General features: G+C 50.0%; 1 protein-coding gene across 7 annotated transcripts in view; it reads right to left on the reverse strand.

The window, feature by feature from the left end:
• The window catches only part of RAD51D (RAD51 paralog D), a 175,801-nt gene that overhangs the window by 43,603 nt on the left and 104,306 nt on the right, over positions 1 to 27,892 (reverse strand). For 6 of the 7 annotated variants that reach the window (XM_029613008.1, XM_029613006.1, XM_029613011.1 and 3 more), the window contains one exon: positions 22,782 to 22,872. The exons of the other annotated variant lie outside the window; for it this stretch is intronic. In XM_029613008.1, the coding sequence (XP_029468868.1) occupies positions 22,782 to 22,872 (91 nt within the window). The remainder of the gene's footprint in view (positions 1 to 22,781; positions 22,873 to 27,892) is intronic. 7 annotated transcript variants of the gene reach the window in all.

A 27,892-nucleotide genomic window follows, 5' to 3' on the forward strand; every position in this document is an offset into this window, starting at 1 on the left:
GGTATTCATCTACATGAGTCTGATGAACGTCCTTATTATTTCCATAAAGCTGTGAATAGAACTCCAGGAACCGCTTACGAATTTCAGTATTGGTGGTAAATATGGCATCAGTTGCGCTTTTAATCTTGGCAATATTATTTTGATACTGAAGTTTTTTCAGTTTATTGGCCAGTTGCTTCCCCGCTTTATTCCCACCCTCGAAATATTCTTGCTTCGTTAATAACATATGATAATTGATTGTGTGGGTTTCTAATCTCAACAAATCCTCCCTCGCCTTAGTAAGTCTCGTTAATATCTTCCCTGCACCGGTGGACTGATGTTGTTGAGTCAAAAGGGTTATGTTGTCTCTGAGCTCTTGGGCAGCCCTAGCGTCTCTTTTTTTAATATATACCCCCCTGGAAATCAATAATCCTCTAAGATAGGCCTTAAAGGCATCCCAAACCACTGGTGGTGAAACCTCGCCAGTATCATTGAGGGCAAAAAATGACTTGATGTGTGAGATGAGGTCCTCATTAAAGTCCGCATCCCCCAGCAAAGGCCTCATTCAAACGCCAGAATTTGAGACCAGCATCATACCCACGTAGCTCAACATCTATACACACAGCAGCATGGTCGGACCATACTACAGGATTAATTTCAGCTTTTTTAATGTGGTTAAAAAGCCCCTTATCGGACAGAAAGTAATCAATTCTGGTGTATAATGCATGGGGGGATGAGTAGAAAGTGCAGGAACGTGTTCTGGGATAAAACGTTCTCCACACATCCAGCAACAGCCACTGTTCCATCAATTCCCGCAGTCGTGCTCTGCGAGTACTAGAAGCAGAGACATAGCCCCTAGAAGCATCCAGAGAGGGACACCGCGCCAAATTAAAATCACCGCCCACCAATAAGTAACCATGTCCATTGGTAGTAAGCAAAGAATGCATCTGGTCGAAAAAGATCCCCTGGTCTCTATTAGGGGCATATAAATTGGGGAGAGTGTACAGTACCCCATTTATAGCAATAGTGAGAATAAGGTACCGCCCCAAGGGATCCCGCACACAACCCTTATATTCAAAGACCAAGGATCGCGCCAAGAGGATACCCACCCCCGTGTACTTAGAGCGGCGGGTACAGGCTGAGTAATATTGGTACGGATAGATAGTTGACGACATTAGGGACTCATACCTAGTCTTCAAGTGGGTTTCTTGTAAGAAGGCTATATCAGCCCGTAGTTGACCCAGTTCCTTATACAAATGACGCCGCTTGTGAGGGGTATTTAATCCCTTCACATTAAGGGATACAATGCGGATATTCGTCATTATGTCAGCTTGGCGAATCCACCCGCGGTCCATAACAAGGCTGAAACAGCATATACTGTCCGCGTCTCCCCCCTCCACAGACCATCTCAGTCATAGCTACCCACACACTCGCACCCAAATCATGATATGCATATACATGTTTTCCAATTCTTGCCTGTCCCCACATTCTGTCCCCCCTCCCCCCCTGCTCCCTCCCACCCCTCCCCACCCCCTGCTCGGATCTGCTTGTTCCTCCTGACAGATCCAGCATACCACAACTTGAGGAGGAAATTAATAACTAACAATGCTCCCCCACCATCCCTAACTAATAGAAAGATAGAGATAGCCGACCTTCTAGAACCGTATAACAGCAGTTGAACTTATATAACAAGAAACCTTCCGACCGGAATATAGACTGTCTGACAAGTGCATCCCAGCTCACATATTAGGCAAGGATAGGACTTAAATAATGCCTAGCTGTATCGACCAGTCTCGTCCCTCAGGTTTTGCCGGGGGCTGGCGGAGCGGGATCAGAATTGCGTTTAAGCCTGCTGTTCCTTGAGGTGGCTCTCTGCCATCTGGGGAATTGCTCCTTGAGTAATGGTGGGCGTGTAATCCGCTCCATCCGTGCTTGTGGAAGAAAGCCCTTGTCTTTCAATAAGCGCGCTGCTTCTTCAACGGTGCGCAACTGTGTGGAAGCACCATCCCACGTGTAAATGAGGCCAAACGGATGAAGCCAGCGATATTTCACATTCTTCTCTCTGAGAAATTGAGTAACTTCTCTAAGTTCAAATCGGCTCTGCATAGTAGTTTGTGATAGGTCAGCATAGATAGAGATGTCCTGGGCTTCCCAAGTCCATTTGTTCTGTTGTCTCGCTGCTGCTGCTATGCTCTCCTTCTGCGTGTAATTGTGGAAGCATACAATCACATCCCTAGGTAAATTAGCGCGAGCTGCGCGCAGCGCACGATGCGCCCTGTCAATTTTAATGTCCACTGGCATAACTGGATTAGCAGTGCTTCCAGATGACAATAAATGGGCACAAAATCTGGCCACAAGAGTCGTACAGTCCGCATTCTCAGCAGTTTCCAGAAAACCTCGAAAACGCAGATTTCCTCTCCGTGCCCGATTTTCAAGATCGGCCATCTTGGCCCGCATGGCAGCGTTTTCATCCTGCAGCTCTGTGCAGACCTCCTGTAGTTGTGCAGTAAGAGTGGATTGGCCCTCCATTTTGCAGTCTAACTCATCCACGCGCCTGCCGACTGTGTGGAGCTCTTCGCGGAAATCCGCCATCATTTCATGAATTTCCTTTTTATAATTTTTAAGGTCTTGTCGAATGCCGCAAAACCACGACCTGAACTCGGATCGCGAGGGCGCCCCCTCCGCCCCGATGTTAAATTCGTCGTCAGGCTCCTGCTGCTCCACCAGCGGCGCGGCCGCGCCTGACTCCCCGGGCCCGAAGTCAGCTTTGCCTCCTTTTTGGTACGAAAAACATTGGAAATCCACAGTTTTTCTTTTCGCAGCCATGCCTGTGGGTTCCGGTGGACAGCCGCAGCAAGAGAAAGTATTTAGGCGTCGGCTAACTCCTATTTAGTAACGTGCTTAGCGGGTTGGTGTCGGGAGCTCGAGAGTTAGGCAGCCATCTAGAGGCTGACGTCACTTCCTCCTCCAATTTATGGTTTTTGTCACAGTTCCCCAATTCGATGTAAACCGATCTGATATGGTCTTTTAACCATGAAGGTCGGTATAGAAAAGTGTTAAATAAATAAAATAAATAAATAAAATTTTGCAACCAGAATTAGCCACTATCACTGAAGTCACTCCTCTGGCCGAGGTTCGGACCAAATCACAGCCTGAGTCTGCTAAAAAGGCAGCAGCAGCCTCCATAACCACTCTGGGATTCCCTCCAGACTCATCAACTTCCTGAGAGAGAAGTACATAAACGATCTCGCCAGTAGGGTGCAATAGGAGACAATCTGTAAATTCATTGCCAAAGCCCCCAAAGACTTGCTTAAGAATAGCCTCAGTTCTTCTATCACGTATATCCATCAAGGATGCTCTTCCCTCTATGGGGATAGTCATTCGCTTAGACATGGCACAAAGCAGAACATCCACTCTGGGAAAACGCAAACCTCTGTCACAGCTGGATCCCCTTTAAAATTTGCATCTGGGGCATCCCATTCCAGATCAATCAATTCCTGGATGGCATCCATCACTGGGAAAAAACAAGAGGCTTTACATAAGGAAACCAAAATGGGATTATTCCTTGGCTCTGACATAGCATCCGAACCAGGAACACCCAGCTGTTTCAAGGTCTGGGAAATCAGAGCCGGTAGTTCATCTCTATCAAGGAACCACAACATGGTTCGATATGGTTCCAGCTCTGGAGGAATTTCTCTATCTTTGAGGGAATCAGGATCAACCTCATCAACAGTGCCATCCAGATTCCTGTCGAGAACACCAACAGGGAGCCGAGGCGAGACCCCGCGCTTAAGCACAGGATTGGTAGAGGGAGGAGCTACCGGCTAAGGGTTCGATGGAGGAAGTGGAGAACTGCGCCTGAAGAAAGGATTGTAAGCCTTGAAAAAAATTCCACCCAAGAAAAAGCAGCCAGGTCCAGACCAAGCCCAGAAGGAACTGGAACTGGTCCCACAGAAGTGTCCTCACCAGCAGAGGAGCCAGTCAAGGGAGAACCAGGATCTAGCATCCAGCCAGTCAAGGCCATGACCAACCCATCATCAGAATCTGAACAGCCAGGCTTAGTAAAATCCAAAGAAGACAATTCTCCCTGAGCATCTGAACAGTGCTGTCACAGGTTAGAAGCCAGGTCAAGCTGAGAAAGCCTAATATGACAGGCAATACAAATGGGAAGACTCTTAGGCTTCTTGCTTACCGGCGCCATCGTTGAGGTAAACATGCATCAGAACAGCTTGCACTAAAAAATGACATGCGCCCCAAAAAATAAGCGCAGCAAGGCGCATGCACAACCTGTGCGCTAAGTGCGTAAAAGGTTTGTGCATGTAAAAGCGAGCCCAAAAAACAAGCGCACAATGCGTGCACAGAGCTGACACGCCGCGCACACAGATGGCCTATAGAGGGCAGCAGAACACGCACAAGAGCGTGCAAAAACGGCCACTGCAGCCTACCACATGAAGTGCAAGAAAAAAGTCTAAGTGCAGGGCCTAGCGCCGCTCAACCCGCCAGGTTGCCCAGTTCCCTAACCCCAACGGGAGCAGGAATGAACGTCGGCATGGCATGCCAAGAACGGAGACCGGAGGATGTCCTGAAACCCTTCTAACTGTTTCTAATTCAGGTAAAACTTTCTCTTTTTTTTTTTTTTTTTTTTTTTGAATTTGACAATTTTTATTCAATTTATAACAAAATACACATCCACATAAGAAGCAAACAGTAGAACAACTCAAAAGGGTAGGAGTCCATTGACCCCCACGAAATCCCCTGAGCGATATCCCCCTCCCCCCCCCCTTCCCACCCCTTCCCCCCTGACAGAGTAGCAAAGATCAACATAGAGACCGTCAGAGCACCTTACACAGGTCGGTGAGTATACCAAAAGGTAGACTGCAAACATAACACGAGTTATGGAATTAATATCATAAGTGGTACAGAGCATCATTCACTGAAAAATGGAGTAGGGCAAAACACTTAGATACTGCAGGAAGCTAATCAGCTCAAGATTGGGACGCATACCTTCCAGCAACGAATCCAGAGGTTAAAAAGGATTACGTCAAGCCTAATGCAATCACAAAAGGTTTCCAGGAAACGGTAAAGGAAGGAAGCCGGTGGTGTCTGGAGGCTGTCAAGTAAGCCAACCGATAATACAGGTGAAGTTTCCCCTTGATCTCCTTAAGGGAGGGGACGTCCCCCGACTTCCATTTGGCCGCTATGAGGCTGCGGGCAGCTACAAACACCTGAGCGCAGACTCTATGATACTTCTTGGGCACAGTGTCAGGGAAAACCTGTAGCAGAGCTGTGGTTGCAGAAGGGCTCATGACTATGTCCAATAGACCACCCAACCATGCAAAAAGCTCCCGCCATAAAGGAACCAATTTAGGGCAGTGCCACCAGATATGCAAATAAGTGCCCACAGCACCACAATCACGCCAACATTTGTCCTCGATATGAGGGTAAAATTTATGTAATTTGTCAGGGGTCAGATACCACCGGTAGATCATTTTGTAACAGTTTTCCTGGAGGTTAGCAGAGATCGAGCACTGGCCAGCTAGCTTCAAAATGGCACCCCAGGTGGGAGCCCCCAACTGCGTCTGTAAATCCACCTCCCAATGTTTGACAAAGGTGCAGTGCTCAATGCCTTGAGGAAAAAAAAGTTGGTAGAGTTTAGAAATAGCGCCCTTGAGAATATCACTATACAGAAAATAGGACTCTATGATGGATCGGCCCGGTCGAAGCAGGCCCTTCCGTTGCAGGGAACGAATATAGTGAGCAATTTGAGCATGGGCTAAAAAATTTAGAGGGGGCAAATTATATTTAAGTGCCAATTGATCCAATGGGAGTAAGGATCCTTGTGAGAGAAAATGCCCAATAGTAAAAATCCCTTTCTCCCGCCAACAGGAAAAATGAGGGGAAGTGCTTCCCGAGGGGAAACCCGCATTAAGAGCCAGGGACGTTTGGTAAGCATATTGAAAATCCCCCAGAAGGTGCTTGCGGGTCTGCCCCCAGACTCGCAACGTAGTCTCCAAGGCCCAAGGAATGCAATGGACAGGGCTCCAAACATCGCGCGGCTGCCACGGCATGGCAGTGATTGCCATCGGACCCACCATAGCCTGCTCAAGTTGTGCCCACTGCTTTGGGAACGTAGTGCGATTAACATCTAAAAGAGCCCGCAGTTGTGCCGCCTGGTAATAACGCAGTAATTGTGGGACTCCCATACCTCCCTGCTGTTTTGGTATATGAAGAAGAGTACGGGGCAGTCTGGGGGGGCGTCGGCGCCATATAAAATCAAAAATCTTACGTTGCCAGCGACGAAGGGTGGGCAAAGGGATGTACACTGGTAGGGAAGAAAACAGGTATAAGAATTTCGGCAGGACAGTCATCTTAACAATAGCAATTCTGCCGAGCCATGAATAAGAGCCTCGATTCCAGCGACTCATTTCAATAATGATCTTATCCACCAAAGGTGAATAATTCAATTGGAAGAGGTCCGGTATATGTGAGGAGATTCGCACCCCTAAGTATTTAATATGGGATTTGGCCCATTTAAAAGGAAAACGGCCCTTGATCTGCTGCACAGTCTCCACGGGCAGGTTAATATTAAGCAACTCGGACTTGTCAAGGTTGACCTTAAGGCCAGACACAGCACTAAAGGCGTCCAGCTCCTGCTTGACCCCGGAAAGGGAGGACATAGGGTCTGTCAAAAACAACAAAACATCGTCTGCGAATAAAGACAATTTATATTTAGCGCCCCCCACTTCAACTCCCCGAATTGCCGGGGAATTGCGAATTCTGGTAGTAAGTGGCTCCAAATACAAAGCAAATAATAGGGGTGACAGGGGGCATCCCTGCCTAGTACCCCTACCAATGCTAAAAGGGGGACCATACCCAGAATTTACCTTAACCCTCGCTTGCGGATGATCATACAACTTTTGGATCCACTGTAAAAAGTGTGGTCCAAATGCCATAGTTTGTAAGGTAGCGAATAAAAAGGGCCAGTGCACCAGATCGAACGCTTTTTCAGCGTCTAGGGAAAGCAGCACTGCAGGTTCCTTAGTCGTATGGACCCTCCATAGAAGATCCAGGACCTTACGGATATTATCAGCGGCCATACGATGTGGAACTAACCCCACTTGATCATTGTGGATTAGGGAGGGTAGATATTTATTGAGACGGAGGGCCAGGATTCTCGCTAAGATCTTGAGATCAACATTTATTAACGAGATGGGCCGGTAGGAGGCACATTGGGTCGGATCCCTCCCTGGCTTAGGTAAAACCGTGATACCAGCCACATTAGCCTGGGGAGCAATAGAACCCTCTACTCGTAAGCTATTGAAGAATTGTGCCAGCGGGCCAGCTATCGTATGAGCACATTTCTTGTAGTAGATACCTGATAGACCGTCTAGTCCCGGTGCTTTACCCGGTTTAAGGGTCTTTATAACCGATAAGATTTCCGCTTCCAGAATGGGAGCGTCCAAATCCTGGAGCTGGGCCGAGTTGAGACTGGGCAAGGACACCCCGTTTTAAATACTGGAGGATTTGGTCTTGACAAATCTGCTCGTTCGCTAGATACAAGTGACCATAAAATCTAGAAAACGCCTCCCGTATCTCCTGTGAGGCTGTCAGCATGGTGCCCTGGGTGCACTTAATTTTAGAAATAGTATTACGTGCCATCTTGGCTTTCAAACTGCGCGCCAACAATCTCCCCGCCTTATCCCCACCCTCGTAATAGGCCTGTTTGGTGAGTTCTAGAGCATAAAGCAACTGAGCATTGTCCAGTTTATAGAGTTCGGATTTTGCTGCTAATAATTTTTGATAGCACCGAGGGGAAAGGGTATGCATATGTTCCTGGGAGAGAAGTTTAATGGCATGCAATAGAGCCCCCCTGGCTTTCTCCTTACTACGTTTGCACGCTGCCGCTCTAGAAATCAAGAGACCCCGAGCAAACGCTTTAGAGCAATCCCACACAGTACCTGGATTGATGTCTGGGGTACTATTAATAGTAAAGTATTCAGAAAGCTGGGACTCTAGTTTCTGTACAAAGGGAACATCCTGGAGGAGTGACTCATTCAACCTCCAAAAACAATCCCCCCTATCACCATCACTCACATCCAGATCCAAAATAATGGGTGCATGGTCAGACCAGGATATAACATCCAGGTCAGCAGTACGCACCTTGTTGCCCAGTTGCTTGTCCACCAAAAAATAATCTATTCGGGAGTAGCTATCATGAGGGTGTGAATAAAAGGAATATGACCGGGAGTGAGGATGACGAGCTCGCCAGATGTCTACAAGGGTCCAATCTGTTATTAAATTCTTTAATTGTTTGCGTAATGACTGAGGAGTATGGGATTGTACCGTGGAGGAATCTAAACCCTGCTGCAAGGTGATATTAAAATCGCCACCCAGGATAATAAAGCCCTCCGCATGATTCAATAGCAGATTCTGTATATCCCTCAAAAATGGACCCCGAGCCTGGTTAGGTGCGTATATCGCAACCAAAGTATATATCTGTGTACCCAGCTTAAGTTTCAACAACAAATACCTCCCCTTGGGGTCCACGATATGGGAGATATATTCATAGACCAGGGAGGCTGAAAGTAAGATCCCCGTCCCAGTGTACTTGGCACCCGCGCCACAGCCCGCATGATACACATGAGGAAAAGATTTAGTCCCCAAGAGGTGCCCATGCTTGGTTTTAAGATGTGTCTCCTGCACATATACTATGTCAGCCTTTTGGCTCTGCAGTTCCTGCTTAAGAAGGAAACGCTTTCTATATGTGTTTAGCCCTTTAACATTTAGGGAAACTATTTTAACCATACGAAAAACATAAAAGACCCTTTAAGCGAACAGTAATACTCTGAAATACCACATATGGCAATATAGAAACCTGACGGAAAAAATCGCTGAGGATGGGTCCCGGACCCCTGACTAAAAGCAGGGTAAGCCAGGCAACCCAATAGGACATGAAATAAAACTCTGTCTCTGATGGGTTGAACATGAAAAGGGTCCGCTACCGAATCTCGCGGGCCCCCAACCCCGGGGGGTACAAATGAACCGCACCATCAGCCGACCACCAGCCCCCCCCCCCCCCAAAGCCCCTCATAACTAGGCAATATATAATATTAGAAACAGCATATAACAGATAACTCATAACATCTGGGTTTGTTGACACAAAAATGCAATAAGGCACGAAATGTGCAAAATGTGAAAAAAGTGGCAATCAGCCAAACCTCGCAGCCAAGAAAAATAGGCAGTCCCAACTAGAGGCACGTACAGCAACCGGTACGCCGTACTAACTCCCAACATGAGTGCTACTGCCGACAGCAAACCGGTCATCCTTGATCCGCTGGGGTTCGCACGACTGGGGTGGCCTGCCGCCGCAAACGTCCCTTGCCAGTACCCGGTCTCTGCCAACGTGGGGTGGCGTCTGTGCGCTTCTGCTTAGGAGCGTGCGCCTCAGTTGAGAAAGAATGTGCGAGGCCTGCTTCTTGAAAAATAGAGGCAGCATCCGCCATAGTTTTGATCCTATAAGAGATCCCCTTGTGCTGAAACAGCAAAGCGAACGGAAAAGACCAGCGGTACTTAACCTCCGCCTGGCGTAGGGCAGCTGTGGCCTCCCTGAGCTGATAGCGCTTTTGTAATGTGGAGGGCGCCAAGTCGTTGTAAAAAGCAAGATGGCAGTCTTGCCAGGTCCACCCAGGGTGGGACCTAGCCATAGCGAACACCTCCTCCTTTTGCTGATAATTGAGGAATTTAAGCACAATATCCCTTGGCTGGTTGTCCTTCCTCTGCCCCAAAGCCCGGTGTGCGCGCTCCAGCACAATCACTGGTTCAGGCTGTAACTCGCTCCCAGGCAGTCTATGTTCCACGAGGAGAGCCCTGCAAATGGCCGCCGCCGTTTGCATGCAGTCAAGAAATAAATCAGTCTCAGGCACCCCGCGAATGCGGAGGTTGGACCTCCGAGCCCTGTTCTCAAGGTCCTCGATTTTTTCTTGCATCAAATCCACAGTAGATGAAGCTTGCATCTGTTGGGTATCAAGGGAGGCCAGGTGAGCACACTGGTTATCAAGTCTGACGTCCATGTCGTCCACACGATGGCCCAGCGAATTAAAATCTTCCCTTAATTCTGCCATGCTGGCTAGGAGATCCGCTTTATGATTCCGAAGGTCCATGCGGATCTCGCAGAACCAGGACCGGATCTCCGTCCTCGTGGGAATGTCTGGGTGCAGGCCGCCAGTCACCCGGTCTGCTGTAGTATCAGCTCCGGAGTCCGTCGCGGGCGTCTCCTCCAACTCATCCCGCTGCTGTAGGGCCTGCTCGCCGCCATCATCCAGGGGAAAATCATCAGGGAGTTTGCTAAAAGAAAACCGCTTAAGGTCAGCGGTTTTTTTCTTCGCGGCCATTTGAATCGCAATCCCCGCCAGATTTTTATCGTTTCGTGCAAAAAACAGATCCAGATACCTTGCAAAAATAAGCTTATTGAGGGCTCAGGGAAGGAGCACGGCTAGCACGCGACCATCTCGTAGCGCAATTCAGGTAAAACTTCTCTTTTTTTTTTTTTTTTTTTTTTTTGAATTTGACAATTTTTATTCAATTTATAACAAAATACACATCCACATAAGAAGCAAAACAGTTAGAACACTCAAAAGGGTAGGAGTCCATTGACCCCCACGAAATCCCCTGAGCGATATCCCCCTCCCCCCCCCCTTCCCACCCCTTCCCCCCTGACAGAGTAGCAAAGATCAACATAGAGACCGTCAGAGCACCTTACACAGGTCGGTGAGTATACCAAAAGGTAGACTGCAAACATAACACGAGTTATGGAATTAATATCATAAGTGGTACAGAGCATCATTCACTGAAAAATGGAGTAGGGCAAAACACTTAGATACTGCAGGAAGCTAATCAGCTCAAGATTGGGACGCATACCTTCCAGCAACGAATCCAGAGGTTAAAAAGGATTACGTCAAGCCTAATGCAATCACAAAAGGTTTCCAGGAAACGCTAAAGGAAGGAAGCCGGTGGTGTCTGGAGGCTGTCAAGTAAGCCAACCGATAATACAGGTGAAGTTTCCCCTTGATCTCCTTAAGGGAGGGGACGTCCCCCGACTTCCATTTGGCCGCTATGAGGCTGCGGGCAGCTACAAACACCTGAGCGCAGACTCTATGATACTTCTTGGGCACAGTGTCAGGGAAAACCTGTAGCAGAGCTGTGGTTGCAGAAGGGCTCATGACTATGTCCAATAGACCACCCAACCATGCAAAAAGCTCCCGCCATAAAGGAACCAATTTAGGGCAGTGCCACCAGATATGCAAATAAGTGCCCACAGCACCACAATCACGCCAACATTTGTCCTCGATATGAGGGTAAAATTTATGTAATTTGTCAGGGGTCAGATACCACCGGTAGATCATTTTGTAAACAGTTTTCCTGGAGGTTAGCAGAGATCGAGCCCTGGCCAGCTAGCTTCAAAATGGCACCCCAGGTGGGAGCCCCCAACTGCGTCTGTAAATCCACCTCCCAATGTTTGACAAAGGTGCAGTGCTCAATGCCTTGAGGAAAAAAAGTTGGTAGAGTTTAGAAATAGCGCCCTTGAGAATATCACTATACAGAAAATAGGACTCTATGATGATCGGCCCGGTCGAAGCAGGCCCTTCCGTTGCAGGGAACGAATATAGTGAGCAATTTGAGCATGGGCTAAAAAATTTAGAGGGGGCAAATTATATTTAAGTGCCAATTGATCCAATGGGAGTAAGGATCCTTGTGAGAGAAAATGCCCAATAGTAAAAATCCCTTCTCCCGCCAACAGGAAAAATGAGGGGAAGTGCTTCCCGAGGGGAAACCCGCATTAAGAGCCAGGGACGTTTGGTAAGCATATTGAAAATCCCCCAGAAGGTGCTTGCGGGTCTGCCCCCAGACTCGCAACGTAGTCTCCAAGGCCCAAGGAATGCAATGGACAGGGCTCCAAACATCGCGCGGCTGCCACGGCATGGCAGTGATTGCCATCGGACCCACCATAGCCTGCTCAAGTTGTGCCACTGCTTTGGGAACGTAGTGCGATTAACATCTAAAGAGCCCGCAGTTGTGCCGCCTGGTAATAACGCAGTAGTAATTGTGGGACTCCCATACCTCCCTGCTGTTTTGGTATATGAAGAAGAGTACGGGGCAGTCTGGGGGGGCGTCGGCGCCATATAAAATCAAAAATCTTACGTTGCCAGCGACGAAGGGTGGGCAAAGGGATGTACACTGGTAGGGAAGAAAACAGGTATAAGAATTTCGGCAGGACAGTCATCTTAACAATAGCAATTCTGCCGAGCCATGAATAAGAGCCTCGATTCCAGCGACTCATTTCAATAGTGATCTTATCCACCAAAGGTGAATAATTCAATTGGAAGAGGTCCGGTATATGTGAGGAGATTCGCAACCCCTAAGTATTTAATATGGGATTTGGCCCATTTAAAAGGAAAACGGCCCTTGATCTGCTGCACAGTCTCCACGGGCAGGTTAATATTAAGCAACTCGGACTTGTCAAGGTTGACCTTAAGGCCAGACACAGCACTAAAGGCGTCCAGCTCCTGCTTGACCCCGTAAAGGGAGGACATAGGGTCTGTCAAAAACAACAAAACATCGTCTGCGAATAAAGACAATTTATATCTAGCGCCCCCCCACTTCAACTCCCCGAATTGCCGGGGAATTGCGAATTCTGGTAGTAAGTGGCTCCAAATACAAAGCAAATAATAGGGGTGACAGGGGGCATCCCTGCCTAGTACCCCTACCAATGCTAAAAGGGGGACCATACCCAGAATTTACCTTAACCCTCGCTTGCGGATGGTCATACAACTTTTGGATCCACTGTAAAAAGTGTGGTCCAAATGCCATAGTTTGTAAGTGGTAGCGAATAAAAAGGGCCAGTGCACCAGATCGAACGCTTTTTCAGCGTCTAGGGAAAGCAGCACTGCAGGTTCCTTAGTCGTATGGACCCTCCATAGAAGATCCAGGACCTTACGGATATTATCAGCGGCCATACGATGTGGAACTAACCCCACTTGATCATTGTGGATTAGGGAGGGTAGATATTTATTGAGACGGAGGGCCAGGATTCTCGCTAAGATCTTGAGATCAACATTTATTAACGAGATGGGCCGGTAGGAGGCACATTGGGTCGGATCCCTCCCTGGCTTAGGTAAAACCGTGATACCAGCCACATTAACCTGGGGAGCAATAGAACCCTCTACTCGTAAGCTATTGAAGAATTGTGCCAGCGGGCCAGCTATCGTATGAGCACATTTCTTGTAGTAGATACCTGATAGACCGTCTAGTCCCGGTGCTTTACCCGGTTTAAGGGTCTTTATAACCGATAAGATTTCCGCTTCCAGAATGGGAGCGTCCAAATCCTGGAGCTGGGCCGAGTTGAGACTGGGCAAGGACACCCCGTTTAAATACTGGAGGATGTGGTCTTGACAAATCTGCTCGTTCGCTAGATACAAGTGACCATAAAATCTAGAAAACGCCTCCCGTATCTCCTGTGAGGCTGTCAGCATGGTGCCCTGGGTGCACTTAATTTTAGAAATAGTATTACGTGCCATCTTGGCTTTCAAACTGCGCGCCAACAATCCTCCCCGCCTTATCCCCCACCCTCGTAATAGGCCTGTTTGGTGAGTTCTAGAGCATAAAGCAACTGAGCATTGTCCAGTTATAGAGTTCGGATTTTGCTGCTAATAATTTTTGATAGCACCGAGGGGAAGGGTATGCATATGTTCCTGGGAGAGAAGTTTAATGGCATGCAATAGAGCCCCCTGGCTTTCTCCTTACTACGTTTGCACGCTGCCGCTCTAGAAATCAAGAGGACCCCGAGCAAACGCTTTAGAGCAATCCCACACAGTACCTGGATTGATGTCTGGGGTACTATTAATAGTAAAGTATTCAGAAAGCTGGGACTCTAGTTTCTGTACAAAGGGAACATCCTGGAGGAGTGACTCATTCAACCTCCAAAAACAATCCCCCCCTATCACCATCACTCACATCCAGATCCAAAATAATGGGTGCATGGTCAGACCAGGATATAACATCCAGGTCAGCAGTACGCACCTTGTTGCCCAGTTGCTTGTCCACCAAAAATAATCTATTCGGGAGTAGCTATCATGAGGGTGTGAATAAAAGGAATATGACCGGGAGTGAGGATGACGAGCTCGCCAGATGTCTACAAGGGTCCAATCTGTTATTAAATTCTTTAATTGTTTGCGTAATGACTGAGGAGTATGGGATTGTACCGTTGAGGAATCTAAACCCTGCTGCAAGGTGATATTAAAATCGCCACCCAGGATAATAAAGCCCTCCGCATGATTCAATAGCAGATTCTGTATATCCCTCAAAAATGGACCACGAGCCTGGTTAGGTGCGTATATCGCAACCAAAGTATATATCTGTGTACCCAGCTTAAGTTTCAACAACAAATACCTCCCCTTGGGGTCCACGATATGGGAGATATATTCATAGACCAGGGAGGCTGAAAGTAAGATCCCCGTCCCAGTGTACTTGGCACCCGCGCCACAGCCCGCATGATACACATGAGGAAAAGATTTAGTCCCCAAGAGGTGCCCATGCTTGGTTTTAAGATGTGTCTCCTGCACATATACTATGTCAGCCTTTTGGCTCTGCAGTTCCTGCTTAAGAAGGAAACGCTTTCTATATGTGTTTAGCCCTTTAACATTTAGGGAAACTATTTTAACCATACGAAAAACATAAAAGACCCTTTAAGCGAACAGTAATACTCTGAAATACCACATATGACAATATAGAAACCTGATGGAAAAAATCGCTGAGGATGGGTCCCGGACCCCTGACTAAAAGCAGGGTAAGCCAGGCAACCCAATAGGACATGAAATAAAACTCTGTCTCTGATGGGTTGAACATGAAAAGGGTCCGCTACCGAATCTCGCGGGCCCCAACCCCGGGGGGTACAAATGAACCGCACCATCAGCCGACCACCAGCCCCCCCCCCCCCCAAAGCCCCTCATAACTAGGCAATAGATAATATTAGAAACAGCATATAACAGATAACTCATAACATCTGGGTTTGTTGACACAAAAATGCAATAAGGCACGAAATGTGCAAAATGTGAAAAAAGTGGCAATCAGCCAAACCTCGCAGCCAAGAAAAATAGGCAGTCCCAACTAGAGGCACGTACAGCAACCGGTACGCCGTACTAACTCCCAACATGAGTGCTACTGCCGACAGCAAACCGGTCATCCTTGATCCGCTGGGGTTCGCACGACTGGGGTGGCCTGCCGCCGCAAACGTCCCTTGCCAGTACCCGGTCTCTGCCAACGTGGGGTGGCGTCTGTGCGCTTCTGCTTAGGAGCGTGCGCCTCAGTTGAGAAAGAATGTGCGAGGCCTGCTTCTTGAAAAATAGAGGCAGGCATCCGCCATAGTTTTGATCCTATAAGAGATCCCCTTGTGCTGAAACAGCAAAGCGAACGGAAAAGACCAGCGGTACTTAACCTCCGCCTGGCGTAGGGCAGCTGTGGCCTCCCTGAGCTGATAGCGCTTTTGTAATGTGGAGGGCGCCAAGTCGTTGTAAAAAGCAAGATGGCAGTCTTGCCAGGTCCACCCAGGGTGGGACCTAGCCATAGCGAACACCTCCTCCTTTTGCTGATAATTGAGGAATTTAAGCACAATATCCCTTGGCTGGTTGTCCTTCCTCTGCCCCAAAGCCCGGTGTGCGCGCTCCAGCACAATCACTGGTTCAGGCTGTAACTCGCTCCCAGGCAGTCTATGTTCCACGAGGAGAGCCCTGCAAATGGCCGCCGCCGTTTGCATGCAGTCAAGAAATAAATCAGTCTCAGGCACCCCGCGAATGCGGAGGTTGGACCTCCGAGCCCTGTTCTCAAGGTCCTCGATTTTTTCTTGCATCAAATCCACAGTAGATGAAGCTTGCATCTGTTGGGTATCAAGGGAGGCCAGGTGAGCACACTGGTTATCAAGTCTGACGTCCATGTCGTCCACACGATGGCCCAGCGAATTAAAATCTTCCCTTAATTCTGCCATGCTGGCTAGGAGATCCGCTTTATGATTCCGAAGGTCCATGCGGATCTCGCAGAACCAGGACCGGATCTCCGTCCTCGTGGGAATGTCTGGGTGCAGGCCGCCAGTCACCCGGTCTGCTGTAGTATCAGCTCCGGAGTCCGTCGCGGGCGTCTCCTCCAACTCATCCCGCTGCTGTAGGGCCTGCTCGCCGCCATCATCCAGGGGAAAATCATCAGGGAGTTTGCTAAAAGAAAACCGCTTAAGGTCAGCGGTTTTTTTCTTCGCGGCCATTTGAATCGCAATCCCCGCCAGATTTTTATCGTTTCGTGCAAAAAACAGATCCAGATACCTTGCAAAAATAAGCTTATTGAGGGCTCAGGGAAGGAGCACGGCTAGCACGCGACCATCTCGTAGCGCAGCTCAACAGCGCCCCCTCTCTTTTTTTTTAAACCTTACTTAAGCTCAGCGCTTACCAGCTGATGGTCTCCGACTGCGGGGGGAGAGAGCATCTGCCCTCACCGTCACGCTCGGCCTCCTGCACCCACTGCCTTTCAGCTGAGCTAGCAGCTAATTCCATACCGGGAAACCGAGCTACTGGACCCAAGGGACACCCTCTGAGGGACCACGGAAATCACCTCAGGAATTCTCAACTGGGGGAGGGACATTTAGGTATCACCGCAGGAGAGCGGGGCTTTTTTTCCCCCAGAATTTAGAATTTCAAATGTCCTTTCAAAAAGCTCAAAGGCTGGGGTCACTGCAGGGTTATATATACCGTGACGTCAGCTTGCTCCATCTCCATCTGCTGGCAGGGGAGTATTAACTCACTGGTCCTGAGTCCATCTGTCTAACGCTAGGAAATAACTATTACCGCCCAATGCAGGAAAGCGCGCCCAAAGGCTGGGCCGCCCAACGCACATTTTATTTTACGCTGGAAAATTAACCAGCTCTGGAGGTGGGGTAAACTTTACTCATAGTCAAGGGCTCATGAGAAACATTAAAAGTTTGGTCCTCTGTGTTGCAATAAATGTGCCTCTTGTAGGGTAGGCTTGTTTAGAGAGATTAGTATAAGATTTAGTTGTTTACGGTTAGAACAAAAAAAACCCAAAACGTATATAGGGCTTAGTGGAGCGGAACATAATGATTAGTTAAAGGACACCGTAAAAAAAACGTGGGCGTTTCCTTTTCTTTTAGTAAACAACAGGCATTGCAGATTTCTGTAATTTAATGTAAGCAATGCACTTTTGCTAGCAATGCAAAATTTAGATTCCCGTGTGCCTATCGCAATATACTTTTGAGCGCCAAAAATGCACATTTCTCCCTATCGCGCCCATTTTGTACGCTGCTTAGATTTCATTCTCATTAGAGTATTGCAGCGATCACTCAGGGGATATGGATGCTCGGGTCTTATTGCAATCGCCAGAGAATCTGGGGCTATAAATCATCTCCTGTCAGTTTTATGGTTTTTATTGCCAGTTTTATGTTATGTATAGTGTTATATATATGTTTTGTGGCTGTATTTTATGTTTGAATTTATGAGTAATATGTTTAGATTAAGAATGCTTTGAGCTTGTTTGTAAAAGCAGGATTTTGGATTAAATAAATCTGTTACAGACAGTAATGAGCAAAACAATGAAAATATTGGGGGATGCAAAATATATAGACTATGACAGCATTTAATGACTGTAAGACTCATCTAGTCTGCTCAATTCTATTCTGGGTTGATCTATAGCTTTACCTTCATTTATTTTGCAATTAAGGATTCTCTGTGCTTAAACCACATTTTCTTAAATTTGAGCCATATTTTACAGCTTCCTTTCCACTGCAAAAATGCTTGCTTGCTGTGTATTTATATCACTGAGATACCTCAATATCTTTTATCAAATCCCCATGACTTTTCTCTCATGTATAAATATTCAGGTACCTTAAATCTAATTTCAATGTGCTTTTGGTGCAGGTTTTGCATTATTTTGGAAGCCCTATGTTCATTGCCTCTGCTCTGTCTGCTGTATATCCTTTTGGAAGTATAGCCTCCAGAACTGGATAGAATACCTCAGATTTCTCTTTTTCTACAGGTAATATCTCTTCCTATATACTAAGGTATTCTTCTAACTACAGATTTGCACACGGCAGAAAAGGACCAAATGGTCCATTCAGTCTGCCCAGCAAGCTTCTTATGGTAGCAACTTAAGATTAGCAACTACTGCTCCATGCAGTTATCCCCATATAACCCATAAAATATTTACTACTAGTACCATCTTTACTGGGTGATGAGCCTTCATGAAAATTCAGACAGTGCTGCTTGACGTGCTTTGCTTATGGACTTGTCCACAGAAGCAGTCCTGTGTTTTTTCCTTTATGTCTGCGTATCAGTACCCCAGACTATAAAAGTCAGGGCCCATGTTGGCTGTCATTTGAATCCAATTCCTCTCCCCCCCCCTCTACCGTCAAAACGGAGATCTATGTTGTAGTTGCATCAAAAGCATCACGGCTTATTGGTTAAGGGTAGTAATCCCATTCCTTCTCTAAGGGTAGAAAACTGCTGTTCTGTGCAGGTTACCCCCATGCTTATCAGTTCCTTGGACCGTAAAAGTCAGGGCTCTCGTTGGTTGTTGTCTAAATCCAATTTCCCTTTTCCCCCTGCTGTTGAAACGGGTCGGAGAGCAATGTTGCAGTTACATGAAAAGCATCAAGGCTTATTGGTTAAGGGCAGTAACCACCGCACCAGGAAGTTACTCCCATGCACCCTTTTCTTTATTTCCATCCTCTAGCCTTTAAGGATGTACAATGTTTATCCCATGCCCTTTTGAATTCTTTGCTGTTCTTGTCTTTACTATCTTTTCCAGAAGGGCATTCAAGGTATCCACCACCCTCTCCATGAAAAAATATTTCCTAGCATTGGTTCTGAGTCATTCCCACTGGACTTTCATTTTGTGACCCCTAGTTCTACTGTCTCCTTCCATTGGAAAAGGTTCTAAGTTCGTACATCATTAAAACCTTTCCGGTATCTGAAGGTCTGTAACATATCTACTCTGCACCTCCTCTCTTCCAGGGTATATATACAGTTGTGCTCATAAGATTACATATCCCTGGCAGAATTTGTAAGATGTATAAGTAGAGATATGCATCGTGCCGCTAGACAAAAGCATTCGACCTAGTCGAAACAAACGGGTCCATGATGCAGAAGATCCGGCACATACGGAAACCGAATGGGTTCCTCTAAGGCCAGATTTAGCAGGTCCGCAAACCACGGGCGTCGCAGCCATTCGGGAGCTACAAGCACCACCTCCGTCAGGTGCAACTCTATGTGTCACAGAGTCCTGCCGATGAGGGGCCACGGAGGGAAGACAAAGTAGAACATCCGTCGGCCAAGGCAACACCAGAGCGTCCACGCCCTCCGCTCCCGTCTCCCTGTGACAAGCGAAGAAACGAGGAGCTTTGGTATTCTGGAATGTCGCCATCAGGTCCAGGGCGGGAGTCCCCCACTGTGCGCAGATGAGTCGAAATGCGTCCTCCGCGAGTTCCCACTCTTAAGGGACTAGTTGATTGCGACTGAGAAAATTTGCCTGAATGTTCTCTACCCCGGCAATATGCAAGCCTGCTATGCTGCACAGATGCTGCTCCTCCCATGCGATCAATTGACGGGCTTCGGACGCCACTGGTTGACCCTTGGTTCCCCCCTGTCGGGTGATGTAAGCCACAGTGGTCGCATTGTCTGACAGAACCCTGACCATCTTGCCGCAGACCAGCGGAAGGAAGGCCTATAGGGCCAGGCGAACCGCTTTGGTCTCTAGACGATTGATGGACCAACCAGCTTCCCGCGGGGACCATAGTCCCTGTACTGACTTTTGTAGGCAAACCGCTCCCCAATCAGACAAGCTGGCATCTATGGTGACTACTGTCCAGGATGGAACCACCAATGGTACTCTGCGGCTCAAGTTGTCCTGACACAACCACCAATCCATGCAGGACCGAGCTGACTGTGTTAGTGGTAAAGGCAGATGAAATTGTTCCAACACCGGATTCCATCGGGAAAGCAACGCTGACTGTAAGGGCCGCATATGAGCGAAAGCAGGGCGATTCCAACGTCAAAGTCATTGACCCCAACACCCGAAGTTAATCCCAGACTATTGGAACGGGCTTGGATAACAAGCGCAGGGCCTGATTCTGTAACTTGAGCATGCGTTCCCACGTGAGAGATACCGTTCCCCGATGAGTGCTGAACAAGGCTCCCAAAAACTCCAGAGATTGAGAAGGAACTAGCCGGCTTTTGGCCGCAATGATCACCCAGCCGAGCTTTTGCAATAACTGAATCACCCATTGAACCGCTTCCTGACAGAGCAGCTCCAACTTGGCACAAATTAGCCAATTGTCCAGATACGGGTGTACCAGGAAACCTTCTCTGCGAAGATGTGCTGCTACCACCACCATAATCATGGTGAACGTTCGAGGCACGGTCGCAAGGCCGAATGGCAATGCCTGAAACTGGTAATGTTGACCCAGCACGGCGAACCTTAGGAATCGCTGGTGCTTTGCACGGATTCCGATATGAAGATACGCTTTCGTGAGGTCCAGGAATGCTAGAAACTCCCCCTGTCGCACCGAAGTGATCACGGACCGCAGGGTCTCCATACGAAAGCGAGGTATTCGCAGATACCTGTTGACACTCTTCAGGTCGAGAATCGGACGAAAGGTTCCTTCTTTCTTTGGCACCACGAAATAAATGGAATACCGGCCCCTGCGGAATTTGTGCGGCGGAACCGGAACAATCGTGCCAAGGTCGCAAAGACGTCTCAGCGTCTCCCTTACCGCTCGGCGTTTGTCTGAAAAACCGCAGGGCGATACCAGGAAGCCCTGGCGAGGCTGAAGTGCAAAATCTAACGTGTAACCTTGACTTATCACATCTAGGACCCACTGATCCGATGTGATTCTGGTCCACTCCTCGTAAAACCAAGACAATCTGCCCCCGACCACTGGCACAGAGGAGTGGACCAGCTGCACATCATTGCGAAGGCTTTCCACTCTGTGCATTCTGACCGGCTCCTGGTTGGCCGAAGCGGCGCCCGCGAAAGGACTGCGAATACGTCTGCTGCTGGTTGGCACTATGACGAAAAGAGGAAACCGACCCCCGCGAAGTCCGAGGCCTCCGACCTCCTCGAAATCGGGAACGGGACGGTGGAGCTCCTCTAGACCTTGGTCTGTCCTCTGGTAAGCGATGCACCTTGTTCTTGCCTAGAGACTCAACCAGATCCTCCAATTCCTTTCCAAATAATAACTTGCCCTTAAATGGCAGCAACCCCAGCCGGGCTTTAGACGACACATCCGCCGCCCAATGGCGGAGCCACAACAAGCGTCGCGCCGAAACCATGGATCTAGCCGATGTGCGAAGCAAATCATAAAAGGCACCCGCACTATAAGCAGTCACCACTTCTAAAAGCCCCGCCTGAAGCGCTTCCTCTGGGGAAAGAGATTCGTTGGCCAATAGCTGTTGTACCCACCGAAGTCCCGCTCGCAAGGAGAGGAAAAAGAAGAGTCGGAAGACAAATCCGCTGGATTCCCCCGAGGAACCTCTAAATTGACCGGGCAGAGTGGTCTTGCAGGTTTATCCCCCTCAGAGACCCTGCGTTAGGGAGACAATCGTGGCGGTGAGTCGTCCTCCCCCCGTTCCGGCGGCGGCATGGGAGCCACGGGTCCCGGGGGAAACAAAATGGCGGTCGCTCCCGCCGACCCCATGGAGCCAAAAATGGCGCCCGTTCCCGCACTCCGCGGGAACGGGCCACCCCTGAAACCGGCTTGTTCCCCGAATCTCCTGCTCTCGATTGCGCCCGTCCTCAGGGCCTGTCCGGGGCTGAAGACGCTCCTTCGCCTGAAACGCAACGCGAGCACAGGCTATCGCGGGAGAGGCGCGGCGCCGCAGGCTTGGCAAGCCACATGATGCGGCATGTCTAGTAATATAAACGCCGACAACCCTCGAAGCGCACTGACAAACGGCGCACCGCCCCCCTTCCCGAACGCAGCCGGGAAATACAGAAAAGGATTCCGGCGAAAGACAAGCACAACAAGAAAATATCTAAACTTTTTTTTTTTTTTAAACTATTATTACAGATTGCCGCTGGTTCCGCGACCAACTGGGGGGAGTGAGCAGGGTTCCCTGGTGTCTCCCCCAGTGAGGAAGATACGCTGGGAAGCAGGAAAACTCCCACACTTCAGCGGCCTCTGAAACCAGGGGGGATGTCCCCTCAGGACCTCACAACCCCCTGGGAGAGTGGACCTGCAGGCAAGCCACTGCGGTCCCAATCCTAACCTAACTACAACTTTCTCTTTTCTTTTTTTTTTTTTTTTTACAAACTAACTAGGCCTCAGCACAAACTGTAGGTTTTGCACCCCCCTCCACCTGCTAGGAAACAAAAGAATACTGCCAGACTGTTGGTGGCACCAGCCTAGATAAGGCGGAGTTTGGTTTGTAAACTTCTGTCTCCATCTGCTAGAGGGGGGACAAAACCCAGGAGTCTGGACTGATCCGGGTACCTCCTACAGGGAAGAGTTTTTCTGTAGTGCAAATTTTCCTCCTCTTCTTTACAATCCTGCTGGCTAACACTATTTTTATTTGTTTTAAAGAGTTAAACGGCTTTTTTCCTCCTATTCTTTCCGTCTATAAAGAAAGACACTTGTGCTGCTTAAAGGCAAATGTTAATTATTGTTGTGGAGACCTGAGGGTGGACTCCTGTGATTCCTGACCATTGCTTAACCCCTGAAACACAGAGTAGGGCAAGCGGAGACATTCACTCACCATCAGCTTGCTTGCCTCCAAGAAGTGGATAAATAACAGCACAGGCAGAGTCAACAATCAGAACTTTCACTGTCCCTGCGGAGCTCACCACCTAATTAATAAAGCACATGGTCAGCACCAGGAATGTGCATAAAAAAGTAAAAGGAAACATGACTAGTTATTATTAGAAGGGGTGGATTTAACTTTCATTTTCAAAATGTGGTTAACAGCACATGAGGCGGTTGCGTTTTCCCAACTTTGTCCTCAGGTTACTCAATTTTACATCAACCAAGTGTTGGGCGACAAAGGGTTAGTGTAGCCATTATCTGTCTGGAACCTCTTACTCTGGATCGTCACCTGCGGAAGGGAAACACCATTAGGTGCTGCTCAGCACTGACACACAAACAAAGCCCTGGTGGGTTTTTCTAGTCAGGGGGGGAGCTATTGCTTCTAGACCCATGAGAATCAGGAAAAAAACCAACAACCCTACTCTTCCACAGCAATGCTTTTCCAATCCAGTAAAAGTTTACTGATGCAAAAATGACAATGGGGCACAAAGCTCAGGGTGTGTTCTTTTTAGGCTAATGCCCCTGTATATTAATTAATAACCCTTTCGTATACAATCTATTAATATGCAACTGAGCCAATTTAAAACTTACCACAGATTACATCTGGATTACTACAGAATCTGTTTGCAAGGTGGTGTTTTCTCCTGGTTTAGAACTAAAATAGCACTGTACTCCCAAAGGAAGCACATGGGCCTAATCTCCATCACAGAGGCAGCTCAAGGCAATCTGCTGCCTGAGGCGAGGGATGAGATGGCGTCCCCCACCCCCCACACATACACTGTCACACACACACACATACTCTTATACACCCGCAACCTCTCTCACAGATGCTGACACACTCTCAGGCTCTAAGACCCTCTCTCTCCCCCCCACCCAAGCTCTTACTCCCCAGATTCTCTCATACACACACACCCCCCCCCCCGAGGCAAGCTCCCCCTCCCCAACCTCCAGGCATGCACACATTCATTCTCTCTCTCACACACACACAGAAACCCCCAGGCAGGTACCAATTAATTTTCACACACTCACCCAGGTAGGCACCCATTCTCATACAGACAGACCCTAGGAAGACACCCATTCATTCACCCACCCACACCCAAGCAGTTACACATACACAACCACACACAGGCTTTCACCCTCCCACTGACACATACACACAAGGTCTCCTACACCCACACAGGCTCTCAACCCCCTCCAACACACACACACAAGCAGTCACCCATCTAACCAGGCCGGTAGTCACCCACCTACCCACACACACAGGCAGTCACCCACACACCCCCATAGGGCCTAGACCTTTTTTCAGCCACTGCGTCGTCGTCCTCTCTTGGGTCGCTAGTCTCACGGCAGCAGGAGATGACAAGCTGCGTTTCTCCTTACGTCATCTCCTGCTGCCGCGAGACCTGCAGTAGCAGGAGATAACGTCGAGAAAAATGTGACTCCTGCTGCCCGGTGTTGCCACTGAGCGGATCGGGCAGGGGTTTACTTTATCCCTGCCCGATCCGATGTTTTGACTTTGGAGGCAGGGTGAGGCGGTGGCTGCAGTAGAGGTGTTTTGGAGGGACACTTTTTGCCACTCCAAAATTCTGCCACCTGAGGCCACCTCCTCACCCTGCCTCATGACAGAACTGCCCCTGGGGTCCAACATCATGTGGACAATGAACTGCCTTTTATTATATAGTGGGTTGATGTATTTTTATTGATGCATTATGATGAATTTGTTATTCCCTGTACGTACCTGGATCAGTCCAGACCGAGGGTTATGTCCCCATTCCAGCAGATGGAGTCAGCCCAAAGCTTCGAGGGGGCGTCACCATAAGTACTACTACCCCCTCTGCAGGAGCCCAGTATCTTCTGACTCCAGCAGATGCGAGTAGTGGTCTCTGGCTTGCTCCAGATTGCCTTAAACCATTTCTTACAGGGATTGCTTGTCTTCTCTGTTTTTCTCTCACTATTTCTGTTGGATCAAGTTTGTTTTATTAAAAAAAAAAAAAAAAAGTTGAGGAGGGTTCGATTGGGACGGCGTGACTTCCTCTGCCTTGTCTCTCCCTCTCTCTCTCTCTCGCTCGGTGCTAGCTGTAACTTGTGAGCTGGGGTAAGTGCATTCTTCTGTGTTTTTTTCTTTACAGCTGATTTTGCTCGCGGCTCCTTCGGCTTCGCCGCGATTTTCTCCCTCACCAGCAGCCATTTTGTCGGTTCCTCGTGGGCTGCGGAGGTGAGCGGGGACATCTTCGTTGGCGGGTTGTGAGGCCAGGAGGGCCCCCCCCGCGGCACCGTTCTTCATCGGCGGGCAGTGCAGGCCGCTCGGGCCCCCCCGCAACGGCGTTTTCCTTCGCGGCCCCCCCCCCGAGGCATTTCTTTTATTTTGCCTGTCTCCTCCGTTGCCAACAGTGCTCACGATGCCGCGGCCGGCACCTTGCTCGGCCTGCGGCGAGCCGGGATCGCGGTTTTCTCGCGAAGGGATCTGTGCCCGGTGCCTCCCCGGGGGGGAGGGCCCGTCGCAGTCCCTTAGCGAATTTTCATTCTTGACAGGCATGCCCGGGCGGCGGGGGCCGGCCCCTCCCCCATCACTGGCGGGAATGGCGGCCATTTTACATGCCCAGCGCCCTGAGGGGGCTCAGATATCGCTGGATGACAGGGACTCCCCCGAGGTTTTCTCCACCGAACTTGCTGCCAGAAGACAGCCTGATGGCCCAGGGTCCCACGGGGTTCCCCCTATTTGCAGGGCCTCGACGCTCCCGCAGCACCGCCACCAGCCATGGTCCCGCGGCTCTCGCCTCCCCCTCAGGCCCCCCCCGTCCCGGCGGGTGTGGGGGCCGCCCTGCCTCCCGCCCACACCTGGATTCCTGTGGGCTCCGGGGGAGCAGTGACACGCCCGGCATCCCTGGGCCAGACCTGGATGAAGGGGGCCAAGGGGATTCCACCACAGAGGGGGACGATCCGACCACGCTGCGTCTCTTTCAGAGGGAGGAGCTGGACGAACTTATTCCACTCATTTTCCAGGAGCTGGATCTCGATCCGCCACCGGACCCGCCTGCTCCAGTAGCGCCCGCCGTCGTCACGTCGGCCAAGAAGGGAGTTCCGGTGCTGGCAGCCTTCCGGCCGAGGGCTCGGGCGTTTCCCATCCATGATTCCTTCCTGCAGCTTCTTACTAGGGAATGGGATGCCCCGGAGGCTTCCCTTAAGGTCAGTCAGGCCATGGAGAAGCTGTATCCGCTACCAGAGGATTCCCTGGATCTCATCACGGTACCGAAAGTGGCCTCCGCGGTGTCGACGGTCACGAAGAGGACGACCATACCAGTGATGGGTGGCGCGGCCCTACGGGATACGCAGGATCGCAAGTTGGAAGTCTTCCTCAAGCGGGTCTTCGAGGTCTCCGCGCTGGGGATGCGGGCAGTGATGTGCAGCTCGCTGGCTCAGAGGGCGAGTCTTCTCTGGGTGCAACAACTTCTCACCTCTCAGGTGCTGCCGGCCAAGGAGGCCGCCCAGGCATTTCACAACTGGACGGCGGACACTTCCTCCAAGTCGAGCCTGGGTTCCCTGCCATTCAGGGGTCAGTTCCTGTTCGGGGAGGATTTGGACCAGATCATCAAGTCACTGGGGGAAAACGCAGTCCATCGCCTGCCGGAGGACAGGTACTGGCCCTCCAGGGCGTGTTCGTCCTCCCGCACCAGATCCGGGGCGCAACGGCGCTACAGGAACTACAGACCGGCGGTCTCCAGGACCTCTGCCCCCAGGTCGCAGCCCTGGTCGCGCTCCTTTCGCGGGCGTAGGCCTGCGCGTCCTGCCTCGGGAACGGGACAACCCTCTCCCAAGTCCTCCCACTGAGGTTCGGCTCGCCCACTCCGCCGTCCCCCGGGTTGGGGGACGGCTCAGCCCTGGTCGCGCTCCTTTCGCGGGCGCCACCCCGCTTCCTCGGCGGGACAACCTTCTCCCAAGTCCTCACAATGATGTTCGGCTCGCCCACTCCGCCGTCCCCAAGATTGGGGGGCGGCTAGTGTTCTTCTACGAGGAGTGGGCGCGGATCACCTCGGATCAGTGGGTCTTGGACTCCATAGGACGCGGCTACGAGTTGGAGTTTGTCCGCGCTCCCAAGGGACGGTTCATTTTCTCCCCTTGCGGCTCGGCCGTCAAGCGAAGGGCGGTCCAGCTGACACTGGACAGACTGTGGGAGATAGGCGCCATTGTGTCCGTGCCCTCCGGAGAGGTGGGCTTGGGTCACTATTCCATCTACTTCGTCGTACCGAAGAAGGACGGTTCCTTCCGCCCCATACTGGACTTGAAGGAAGTCAACAAATCTCTTCGAGTAACCCGGTTCCGCATGGAAATGCTGCGTTCAGTGATCGCGGCGGTGCATCCAGGGGAGTTCCTAGCCTCCCTGGACCTGACGGAAGCCTATCTGCACATCTCCATCCGGCGGGAGCATCATCGACTTCTACGCTTCAAGATCCGGGACCAGCATTTCCAGTTTGTGGCGCTTCCGTTCGGATTGACAACGGCCCCGCGCACTTTCACCAAGATAATGGTTGTCGTGGCGGCTGCTCTTCGGAAGGAGGGTATCCTAGTCCACCCCTATCTGGACGATTGGCTCATCAGAGCGAAGTCTTTTCAGCTTGGACAGGCTGCTGTGGCCAGGGTGATAGAGTTTCTGCAGTCCCTGGGATGGGTAGTCAACTTCTCCAAGAGCTCCCTCGTGCCCTCGCAGCGCTGGGTCTTCTTGGGGGCGACCTTCGACACCCGTCTGGGAGCGGTCTTCCTATGCCAGGACAAGGCGCAAGCCCTGCGGGAGCACATACAGCGGTTTTCTGCATTACCAGCTCCCACCTCCTGGGACTATCTGCAGCTCCTGGGGGTCATGGGTTCCACCATCGACATGGTCCCTTGGGCTTTCGCGCGCCTCCGGCCTCTGCAACGAGCGCTCCTCTCCCGTTGGAAACCTCTTTCGCAGGACTACCAGGTGGTCCTTCCACTGCCCCAGGCTGCCAGGAGCAGTCTGGCCTGGTGGATGGTCCCGGAGCATCTGGCTCGCGGCGTCTCCCTCGATCTTCCAAGTTGGGTGGTTGT

Source organism: Rhinatrema bivittatum, chromosome 8, assembly GCF_901001135.1.
Source record: "Rhinatrema bivittatum chromosome 8, aRhiBiv1.1, whole genome shotgun sequence".
In the NCBI taxonomy this organism is placed as follows: domain Eukaryota; kingdom Metazoa; phylum Chordata; class Amphibia; order Gymnophiona; family Rhinatrematidae; genus Rhinatrema; species Rhinatrema bivittatum.